Raw genomic sequence first — 11,634 nt, forward strand, 5'->3', positions numbered from 1 at the left:
TGACCAAACTACCCTTTATTCCCGTTGTGGAGTCGAACTTCATACAACATACTTGATCTGTTGAAATCAATTCCCCCAAAACCTATTCTCTCTCTCTATCTCCTCCTCTTTATCTTCTCTTCTTTTTCCTCATCGACGACGAACATCCTCCGCCGCCGCTATACCACCATCGGCTACATCTCTTTGGATTGTGACAATTGGATTGGAGATGGAATCGCAGCAGTGATAGGTAGCTGTGAGAGCGAGGTGGTAGTTGATGGAGGTGACAGTGACTTAGTGATCTAGGATTTGTTGAACGGTTTTGGTGAAATGTTGAAGTTTGTGTCGACCATACTTAAAAGTGTAAAAATGGCCTGCGGCTCGGGGTAGGCCCGACCTGGTTAGGCCCAGGCCTGAGACCTTAGGCTTGGGCTCTGGCCCGCCCAGCCCATCGGCCCGCTCAAGGCCAACTCAAAGCCCGGCCCACGCCGAGGTCCAGTGTTATTTTTAGTAGAAAATAATAAAATTTTGGTGGGAAAAAAAAATAAAAAAAATTTAGGCTTGCCCAAACCCAATCTAAGCCTAAGCCCAATAGTTTGACCTAATGCCCAGTCCGTCGGCTCGCTAAAGACCCGAATACTCCTGGGCATAGGCCTAATTTTCTGGCTCGTAGGGCAGCCCGGCCTGACCTGAGTTTTAGCGGGAACTCGCGAGGCCTGACATTGGCCGGGCCGAGCCAAATTCACACCCCTAATTGTACTTGAAAAAAGGTCAAGTAGAGGTAGGTGGCGATTTCGTCGATGGTGGCATGATTGTTCTTGTAGGACTCGATGTAGCGACAAAGGACTTCGAAGACCATCAATGGTAAACTTCGAAAACCATCAACGGTAAACCACAACCACCACCACTACCGTCGCCGCCGCCGCCGCCATTGTCATCGCCATCGCCATCGCCTCCGCCTCTGCCTCCACCTTTTCTTCTACTTCCCATTTTCATCTCTCTAGGCTTCAAAGAACTCAAGGGAAATGCGATGGAGATGGAGAGAGAGAGAGAGAGAAAGAGAGAGAGAGAGAAAAAAAGAACATGATGAGGATTCAAGGGTTGTTAACTGAGTTAGAGTTTTGGTAACTTGGGTGAGTCAGTTCAATGAGGAATTAGCTACCACCGTTTTTTCCCTTCCCCACCACCGTCTATCGTCTCCGTCTCCAAATCTACATCGATTCGCTGCTGAAACCCTAGATCTCTATAGATTCTACTTAGGAGCTTAAGTCTACTATGATGGATGCTTCCACACTATAGCCGATCTCTTACGCCACTTCATCGACTCCCTCTAAACCCTAATCAATCCCATCGGCACAATCATCAACAAATTTCTTATCGTGTTGACCAGAATTCTTGTTTAGACCAGATTAGACGGGGAAATTCTCTCTTCTGACTAAGTTTCCACCGTTGATTTGCTAAGGAGAATTGGCTTCTCTAACTCATCTGGACATTTCTAAGTGGTGGTAAAAATAGATCTGCATATTTCGAAGACAGATCTAGACATTTTATACCACCGGCGAAGACAAATCTAGAGCTCTTGTACGAGATATGAGCTTTCTTTTCTTTTTTTATTTTATGCATCAAGCTTTACACTGCTCTCATAGATGGGTTTGTAAAATCTGGTTCTTACTTTGATGGGATTCGGGTATATTCTCAAATGGTTGAGGAATGTGTCATGTTTGACAACTATGTTATCACTTTAGTTCTCAAGGCATATGGGTCTCAATTGGCTTTGAAGGAAGGTAGAGAGATTCATGCCCAAGCTTTGAAGCTTTGTTTGAGTTCAAGTTGTTCAGTGAGAATGAAACTTGTTGAACTCTATGGAAAATGCGATGAATTTGAGGATGCGTAGCAGGTGTTTGATGAAATGATCGAACGAGAATTTTAGTTTCTTGTTTTTTTTTTTTGTTCTTTTTTCTTGGCTCAGATATTCTTCTTCTTCTTCTTCTTCTGCTGTTGTTATTGTTGTTGTTGTTGATGATGATGATGATGAAGCAGATTTCAACAAATTAAAATATATATATATATATATATATATATTGGCAAATAGGCTATTAAAATTTTGAACAAATGATAAAATTTGAACATATAAAAATTAAATAGATAAAACATTTTAAACAAATAAAATATTTGAACATATAAGTGAAAAATTTGACCAGATAAGGAATTTCAGCAAATAGATGTTTCAACAGATAGATACAAATTTGACAAATAGTCAAAAAAAATATTTGAACAGATAGAAAATAATTTGAACAGATAGATGTAAATTTGACCAGGTAGTTAAAAAATTTTAAACAGATAAAAAATAATTTGATAGATAAATATAAATTTTAAAAAGATAGTTAAAAAAAAGTTAACAGATAAAAAAGTCACCAAATAAATTAAGGGGTAAAATAAAAAATAAAATATTCTCTCAAAACAAGAAAAGGATTTCTCACAAACTATTTCACAAAGGGTAAAACTTTACTAATAAAAAAATATTCACTAAATCTAATGACTTATACTCTCCTTACATTGCATTTATCGCCAATTTTTTTTATTAACAAATGTTTTTCATAAATAAAAAAAATTAAAAATACAAAACAATTTTTTATTAATTTCAGATTATTTTATTTATAAATTAATATTAAATATTAAAGAATATTTGAAGCCTTTGTTAAAATCTGTTTAAAGAAGCCAAAAACTCTACTCGATTTCAGAAACTGTTCTTTTTCCAGCCCTAACTCTTCACTCGTTGAGAAGCAGAAGTCGACTGACGATGATGACAATATTCTCCCATCGATTCATCTCTGATCCTTCCATGTTTTAGACCTCCCCAAACTCGATCTCTCTTTCGTAGGGTTTTCACTTCATCTGCCTTCACATCTCGAGGTAAGCTCTTCTACTTCGATTTCATATGCATATACAGATTCATAGACTGGTGTATCTATGTTTATACGAGTCGTCGATTTATGTCATTTTTTTTGTCCCTGAATTTGTGTATTTTGTTGGATTTTTTGTGGTTCAATTAAGTGTTGAGATTCGATTTGGCTATAGGAGGTTTTATGGATCTATTGATAAACATTGTGTGGTTGAATTATTGTAAAAAATCAAATAGCCTATGATGAAGCTTCGATTTACAAATAGACAATCATAAGCTTAAATAATTGGATTTGAGCTTTTGTTGAGTTATGTTGTCTAAATGCTTTCGTTGATCAATGTTGAGCGCATTTTGTTTAGTTGCATGCACCGAAGCTTACCTCTCCTCTCCCATTTTGAAATCTGTTCTACCTGTCCAATAGCTATGAATTGATTAGTATTCAAACAAATTGCAGTGCTTGTGTTTTTATTCTCAATTCATTTGTTTAAGGCATTTTGTAAAAGGTGTCTGCTTTGAAATTTGTTCATTTATATGTTTGGGGCCTTTAAATTCCTCTTTAATATTAGGATTTGAGAAGTCTAACAAAGATTTCTAAGTTGGGTTTTTTAAAATTATTTTTAAATCCCTCCAAAAATGTCTTACCCGAGTAAAGCTGAAGTAGTTTAATTTGAAGTTTTCTTAAGCTGAATATGCTTTGGTTGCCCAATGTACTTTTTTTAGTTGTACATTACTGAAGTTTACCTTTCTCTTCCTGTTACTGGTTTGTTCTATCCGTCTCTGCTAGCTCCGAATTGACTATGGTGTTCAAACAAAATGATGTAGACCTGTGGTTTAGATATGCAATGCTTGTAATGAAACACTGGTATCAAGTTAGAATACAAGATATAAATTATAATATAAATAAAATGCTATGAGATATACTTTAGGTTTTCAAGCCATATGTCTAGTGCAGTGCAATACAAGATATTTACGAATGAGATAATTTGTGCTATACTTCATAAAGCTTGATCAGTAAACTTGATTTGCTTGATATGTTGAATAAATGAAGAAAGATTTTATTAGAATGTTTTTGGATGTTCAAAGAACAAGCCAGAAAACTTTGGGCATTTATTTTGTCTATGCTGCATGCAAAATACTTTAGAGCCCCCCTCCTCCAATATTTTCTATATGCTGCACGCATAACCATCTTACATGCTTAAAGATATAAATTTAGTTTGTCTATGCTCTAGATAAAATACTTCTAGAGACACCTCCCCTAAATTTATTTTGTTTTCTGCATACCATATTCTATACTTAAAGGTATACTTTTTGCATTCCATTTAAGCTTTCAAATAAAATTCATTAATGCTTACTAATAACTAGAGATGCACTGCCTCCATTTCTTCCTCTCTTCCTGTTTGTGACAGGTGTTCATTGCATATTAAAGCAAGCACTTTTTAGTAATCACATTCCATTCAAGTTAGATTGAGCAAGCACGTGCTGGTTTATAGTGACCTAAGGAGAGATGCAGAATCAAGAGGGGCTCCAAGCTGATGCAGAAATGGCATCCATAACACCCATTCAAGCAACCGAGATTGAAGATTGGGCAAATTTTAGGGATGATGATATCATGCAGCAGCAATCTGCAATTCGGGCTGTGGAAGCTGAGAAGATTCCCTTAGTAGGTGATAAGGTAAGATCAAACCATGAATTATAATACTCTCTATATAAATTGATTTGCCTATTTCTAATAGTGTTGTCAAAATTCAGCTACTTTTTGGTTATGGATATTTTAATGAATTCCACTATGAGCAATCCCATGAATTATAAAGTTTACTGTGTTTTGATAATAGGTTTTTGAATTTTACTAAGAGCAACCCATGCATGTTATAGATCTCAAGCACTATTAAACTTCTTTGCATATTTTTGATTGTGTTGTCAAGTGTAGCTACGTTTTAGTAACTCATATAATGAATTCCAACTATAAGAGAAAAGAAAAACAATGAATTCCAATGGTGGTATTTGTTTCCCTAGTTTCTTTGTTTTCTGCTTATTGTTTTGGATTGTATATTGTTAGATTTTAGCCTTATTTTACTCATCACAAACTTTTTAAATCATGGTAATGGCTATTAGTCATGAATGATGGTGTGGATGCTAGGCCTAACGGTCGAAAATGTAATGGTTTCAACCATGGCCATTCAGTATATAGCTCGCTATATTGGTGCTAAAGATTTGATGTTTGAAACACCATTATGGAAGTTGTTATTATGTGTAATAGTGGTGTGATGGTGTGTTACACCACCATTGCACACCACTACAATCAAATACTAGGTTCTAAATCTTTGATATTGGAGAGCAAAAAAGAAAGTAATAGCCTAAAAAGCACGGACACGGACACGGACACGGACACATGACATAGCAATTTTGAAAGAAAATAAGATACGAACATGGCGGGAATGCATCAAATAAAATATTTTTTATATATTTTTATTTGTTATGTATATAAATATATAAATTTAGTTATAGAGACAAAATGCATCAATGTTTGTGGGTGTATTTTTGTTTTTTACTTTTCCCCCTCTTTGTTTCTATATATTTTATTATCCCCAAATTAGCTTTCTAAAATTATAAAGACACCTACAAAGGTTTCCTAAGGTGTGTCCAAATAGCATATTTGTCAAATCATCATAGGTACAGTGGTGTCTGGGATTAGGGGCTCTATTCCTACCCCTTTCAATAAAAAAGAAATGTAGCATTAGAAAATAGATTTAATTTTTTTCCCTTCATCAACAAAGAGAATATTATTAATAAAAAGTAAAAAGAATAGAAAGAGGAGAGAACTAGAGGTCCACTATAAAGAAGATAAAAGAACCCAATAATTATCTCTCACCGCCTTCTGATCACTACAAATAAAAACAATGGAATCTCCTTAATAGGAGGAGACACAGACAGCCAAAAAGAAAATAAATATCAACCTATCCCATAACCCTCTTAAATCATCATACTTATCATCAAATATCTTGCATGATGCTTCGATTGAAGCACCTAAAAATTACACAAATCATATAGCTTTGTAGAGCTTGAACCTTTGAATTGGAGCCAAAATCCCTGAATCAATCTCAAGCATATGAGAGCAAGAGGAAAGATTGACCCAATCTGTACCTGCAAGTTGAAATAGACAGTGCCACAAAAACATAGCCACCAGACACAACTCATTTATACTCTCCTGATCTCTTCTACACATGATACGCCATTGAGGTAACTAGATGTTGTTAGCTCTTATTTTTTGAATCACATCGTTAGTATTTAGCTTTTTATGGGCTACTTTAACCTTGAGAGGCACATAATTCCAAATCATTTTTGGAGCATCAAAGGGTAGCACATTTGGATCATAAATAAGCTTAGTAAAGAACAACTTACATGAAAACACTTCGAAGAATGAATTGTCCAAACTTGTTAATCACACACCCCCTTTGGATCATAAATAAGCTTAGTAAAGAACAACTTACATGAAAACACTTCAAAGAATGAATTGTTCAAACTTGTTAATCACACACCCCCTCTAAAAGACACATCATCAAGAATAGATAAAAAAAGATGCCAACTCATTAGCTTCACTATCATTAGGATTTCTAAAAAATGAACGTTTCGAGAGATTAGAGCTGAAGATAAGACAAAATCAAGGGAATAACATAACAAAAGAGACTTCCCCCTTCCACACATCTTTCCAAAATTGCATGGACTCCGCACTTCCCACACTAAAATCAACAAACTGCTTTAAATAAGGAAGATCTTGAGAGATGCATTTCCATGGAGCTCTAGAGCTTCCCTTGCTATCCATTAAGCTGCAACTCATACTTGCTCTAAATAACCAAATAGTGAATGCCATGGGCTCAAAGGATTGAATCGGTGTATTGTTTGTATGAACTCAAAAGAATAAATTTCTATTAACAGTTGGAACTCACTAACTTACCAAAGAAGAAATTAACTACTGGGGGGTTGGATATGGTGTTGCAGCAGCTAATTATCTTGAAACTTCAATCTCAAATGTCTTTCTTAGGATTCGTTACACTTCTAATTTATTGATTGATATGAAATTTTGTCAGTTAGGATTTTCGGAATTAGATATATATATATCTTCTAGTTGATTAGTAATTTTTTATTCGTTTAGCATTTATAAAGTTTGCAGTATCAGTACTCACTACTAAACTTATGGCAGCTTGTTTAAAGTCAACAGTCTATTTCTGTATTCATATGTTATTTAAAACATAATTCCAGGTGTATTGTAACTTCTATCATTATTTCAAGTTCATGGCACTCAACTTTTGGTCAATAAATGTGTTGTCTAAAACTAAAAGTGCTGATGATGTTGAACTGCAGGAACCTCTCTCTTCGTTAGCTGCTGAGTATCAGTCAGGAAGCCGTATTTTGCTGGAGAAAATAAAGGTCTCTTGTCAATGTTTATTTTTTAGTTTGCATTCCCATTTTTCATTAGTTGCAAATTGTTTTTAACATCCATGCAGGTGCTTAGCGAACAATTTGATGCCATCAGGCGGACAAGGGGAGATGGTAACTGCTTCTTTCGAAGCTTTATGTTCTCATACCTGGTATGTCTTCGTAGTTCATATTTGTATCTTATGGAGTCCTACGGTGTCTAATCTTCTGCTTGTTTGCTAGTGGGAAAATAAGTCAATTTGTAATTTTAGCTGCTAAAAGGTTGTGGGTTGCCAAAATAGGAGCATATTTTGGAATCACAAGACCGAGAAGAAGTTAATCGCATTACAGGCAATGTGGAAAATTGCAGAAAGACACTTCAGAGTTTGGGATATGCAGACTTTACCTTTGAAGATTTTTTTGCAGTAATTTGTTACTTTTATTAATTCTTTCCTGTGTTGATAAGTACATTAATTTATTCTTGGCACATTGGATATTTTCTCTCCAAACATATCTTGATACGTTGCAAAAATCTTTGTTTTTTGATGTGGCTATCTTAATGGATTTTTGTTTTTTGGCCAATTCTGTTTTTTTTTTTTTTTTTCTTTTTTTTTTTTTGTGGCTATTGTTATTAATATTTTGATGATGCTATTATTGTTATTACTATTTGGTGCAATAGTTTCTGCTTTTCTGTATTTGCTTTCCTTTTGTGCATCCAATCTTTAATATTTTTTGTTTTATTTATTTATTTTTTTATAACTATCTTTAATTGTTTGAATTTCAGTTATTTCTCGAGCAGCTGGAAAGTGTTCTTCAAGGAAATGAGGCATCTATAAGGTTTTGAGACTTAAACTGTTCCTTTAAACTTTGCATATCTCTTGAGAACTATGAATTGAAATTTTTTAAGTGTGATCTTAAATTTTTTTTTAAAAAAAATTCCATTAATGAATGAAATGACTCCCTCTAGTTCTGGTTTCAGTCATGATGAACTTATGCAGAGGAGTCGAGATCAGTCAATATCGGACTACGGTGAGTGACATTTGGCATGTTTCTAGCATTTAAAAGGAAGAAGATAAGCACATGGATTTTTGATGTGTTCCTTCTTGTTCTACTTGTCCTTACAAAATTTCTTGGTTAGTTGTAATGTTCTTCACTCATTAATGGGTACTAATTGAGTGGTGTTGTTTTTTTTAGTTGTAATGTTCTTCAGATTTGTTACGTCTGGCGAAATTCGAAAACGCTCAGAGTTCTTTGAGCCATTTATTTTGGGATTAACAAATACAACAGTGGAGCAGGTTTGTTTGATATATTGAACTTCTATGGTTATTCATATCAAATGTCTCCTGTTTTCCCATGCATATTATCATGTTGCCTTCTATTGATGGTTTGATTAGTTTTTATTTTTTATTTATTTATTTTTTTAAAAAAAAACCGGATTTTGACATTATGCTCTAGACTAAAAGTAAATGCTTCAGGTGATGAATTGTTATTATTTGTAATTTGAAGAATGACATTACAAATGATCTACAGTTAACTTTTAAGGTATGGCTGTATTTGCAATGTGGCACCAATTTAGAACTGTCATTTATCACTGAATTACCCAAATGTCTTTGCACATACATTCATAATTATAGTATTTTTTAAAGGGCAAATTTCACTTTACCTCCTTATGGTTTGGTCAATGTATGGATCACCTCCCTGTCATTTGAAAATAACCACATTATCTCCCCATGTGATTTATGACTAAAATGCATATTAACTTCTGTTAACAGAACATATGAATTGACCTTTACCTTCTTCTTCCTCTCTTCAAAATTAAAACTATGCATACATGTATATGTATACTCCCTCCTCCCATGGCTGCAAATCCCTACTCCACACTGCCTATTCCCACCCAACGAGCACCACCCAATCACAACTTCCCAACAATTTGATCACAAATTCCCACTGAATGCAAATTTTATTTTATTTTTTGATTTTGTCTCTGTTTTCCATGGCTGCCAATCTCCACCTCCCGCAGGCCATTCCCACCCAATGACCACCATCCAATCACAACTTTCCAATGAGCAAATCACAAACTTGCACCCAGTGTAATATTTTTTTTTTTTTGGTAAATTACAAATACAACTCCTGAGGTTTGCTTAAAATACAATTGCCCCCTGTGATTTGAAAAATTACAAATACTGCCTTGTCAGAAATTTTTTATTCAACAGAATTAATTAAAAAAATAAAATTCATAATTGCTCTTCTATACAATAATAAAATTATTTAAATTATTAATTGAAATATATTTTTAATATCATTAAAAATTGTTAATTGACTTGATGATTAATTAATAACATGGGCGATTTGTTATAAAATTAAAAACCTTAGGAGGTGGAATGTAATTTTCAAAATTATAGGAGACGATTTGTATTTTAATCAAATCTCAAGGGGTGTATTTGTAATTTACCCCTTTTTTATTTATTTATTTAGTTCTGTTCAATAACTAGTTTAACTAATCTTTGCTTAAAAATTTACCCAAAAAAAAAACAAGCAAACAAGCAAACAAAAAAACATGAGCAATAGCTATATAGATGTGTATATATGCATAATGACAATCTGTTCAACGCCCTATTTAACCCATGATAGCTATATATATGTATATAGGGATGACCGTTGGTTCAATGGTTAAGATTTAGCCTAATAATCTTGAGGTTATGGGTTTAAGTCTTGGGGTCACCACTTTGTGCATTATGTCAAAGGGTAGGTGTGTATTTAATCTTTCCCCTCCCAAACACACATTAATGTGTACTAATTAGACGTTGTTATACCTATATATATGTATAATTTTTTTTTTGGGATAATTATACATATATATATGTATAATTATTATCATAATTAAATTGGAATTACTTTTATAACTGTAGAAAGAGAAACGGGGATGGCGGGATAATCACTTTCAATGATGTGAGCTGATTTTACAGCCCAACAGGGGTATTTATATGGGCTGAATGGCTATTGTGATGTTTTCCAGCAAGTATAGGAGGTATTGATGGCTATGTATAAAAAGGAGCAGAGAGAGAAAGGAAAAAGAATGGCATTTCTTATCAATTTGAAGCTATGTCGGGTATTTTTGTCTTGAAAATAAACTTACTCTCCACATAGGCAAGTGGTTCTCACCTCCTATTATGTTGGACAAAAAAGATAATAGTGTGCTTTAGTCCACAAACGACATGGAGGTTATGTGATTATTTCCAAATGATAAGGAGGTGATAAAGTGAAATTTGCCCTTTTTTAAATGCCAGCAGATATGGTTTAAGATTCAACTTTGCAGTTCCCTGGTTCTTCATTCCTAAAACATTTAGAAGTTTTTCCCCTACTCTAGCCATATCTGATCTGACATTCTAATTTCATGTAGTTTTGCAAGTCATCTGTGGAACCAATGGGCGAAGAGAGTGATCATGTGCACATTACTGCCGTGTCAGACGCATTGGGTGTGCCAATCCGTGTTGTATACCTCGACCGCAGCTCGTGTGATACTGGTGGTGTCAGTGTAAATCATCACGATTTCATTCCTGCTATCAGTGATGCCCCCAGTGGTACTAGTGGTGGTTCCGAGACCAAACCATTTATTAACTTGCTATACAGACCGGGTCACTATGACATTCTCTATCCCAAGTGATGTACTCTGGCCTGTCCTGGTATGCTGATGCTATTTTTTTTTTGGGCTTTTTTTTGGTGGTTTGGTTTTGATGCTGGTGATAAATTGTTTCTCCAACAGTGGCTGCAATTCACCAGCAAAAAAATAAAGAACCGATTTCTATTTTTCATGTTTACAGTAGTAAAACTGTATTTGTCTGTTTTTCTCTCACAGGTTATTTATTGGCAGTGAACATTTGAAAGAATGTGTTGGTCCAGAAAATGGGGGCCTTAAGGTAGACCTGTTGTTTGCAGAACATCGTGAACTCCACCATTTGATTTAAATTTGATACAGATGACTTGTGAAGTACTTGGTTTGGTTGAGTGGGTCAGATTTAGATTTCGGTTCAGGCTGGATTTGAATCATCTGAAATTTCTGGATAATGATGACTTTCTGAAATAAAAATATCTACTCTCTTGGACATGTATGTGTGTGTGTGTGTGTGTGTGTGTGTGTGTGTGTGTGTGAATAAGCTCTTTTGTTGAAGGCTTTACATTGCCTTCATTTACAACAAGAAAAACAAGTTCAACGGCCCTTTTATGAATAGAAGTATTGATATGGCAAAGCAATATGGGGTTGTGAGTTCATGTTCATTGTAAAATTATTGACGGCAAATTTCATTGTTAGTGTTGGCATGTTGACGTGACAAATCCCAAAT

General features: G+C 34.6%; 1 protein-coding gene across 4 annotated transcripts; it reads left to right on the top strand.

The window, feature by feature from the left end:
* The first annotated feature begins 2,672 nt into the window (after positions 1-2,672).
* On the top strand, positions 2,673-11,399 carry LOC114308882 (ubiquitin thioesterase otubain-like protein). Of its 4 annotated transcripts, none has more exons than XM_028254572.2 (10): positions 2,673-2,892; positions 4,288-4,553; positions 7,241-7,306; positions 7,384-7,467; positions 7,597-7,719; positions 8,079-8,131; positions 8,262-8,323; positions 8,489-8,589; positions 10,695-10,977; positions 11,151-11,399. In XM_028254572.2, the coding sequence occupies exons 2-9, from the start codon at positions 4,386-4,388 to the stop codon at positions 10,956-10,958; spliced, it is 921 nt and encodes a 306-aa protein (XP_028110373.2). In that variant the 5' UTR covers positions 2,673-2,892; positions 4,288-4,385; the 3' UTR covers positions 10,959-10,977; positions 11,151-11,399. The 4 variants fall into 4 exon arrangements, with proteins under 4 accessions (XP_028110373.2, XP_028110374.2, XP_028110375.2 ...); XM_028254573.2 differs by having other exon boundaries at positions 8,274-8,323; XM_028254574.2 differs by lacking the exon at positions 7,597-7,719.
* The last annotated feature ends 235 nt before the right edge of the window (positions 11,400-11,634 follow it).

The sequence above is a fragment of the Camellia sinensis genome, chromosome 1 (assembly GCF_055761805.1).
Source record: "Camellia sinensis isolate YWXY chromosome 1, ASM5576180v1, whole genome shotgun sequence".
NCBI lineage: Eukaryota > Viridiplantae > Streptophyta > Magnoliopsida > Ericales > Theaceae > Camellia > Camellia sinensis.

Excerpts from the sequence above, each read along its gene's own strand:
- LOC114308882 (XM_028254572.2), top strand. The coding sequence starts at position 4,386 with ATGCAGAATCAAGAGGGGCTCCAAGCTGATGCAGAAATGGCATCCATA. Across the intron at positions 7,307-7,383 it reads TTTTGCTGGAGAAAATAAAG|GTGCTTAGCGAACAATTTGA; the intron begins GTCTCTTGTCAA and ends ACATCCATGCAG. Across the intron at positions 8,324-8,488 it reads TCAGTCAATATCGGACTACG|TTGTAATGTTCTTCAGATTT; the intron begins GTGAGTGACATT and ends TGTTTTTTTTAG.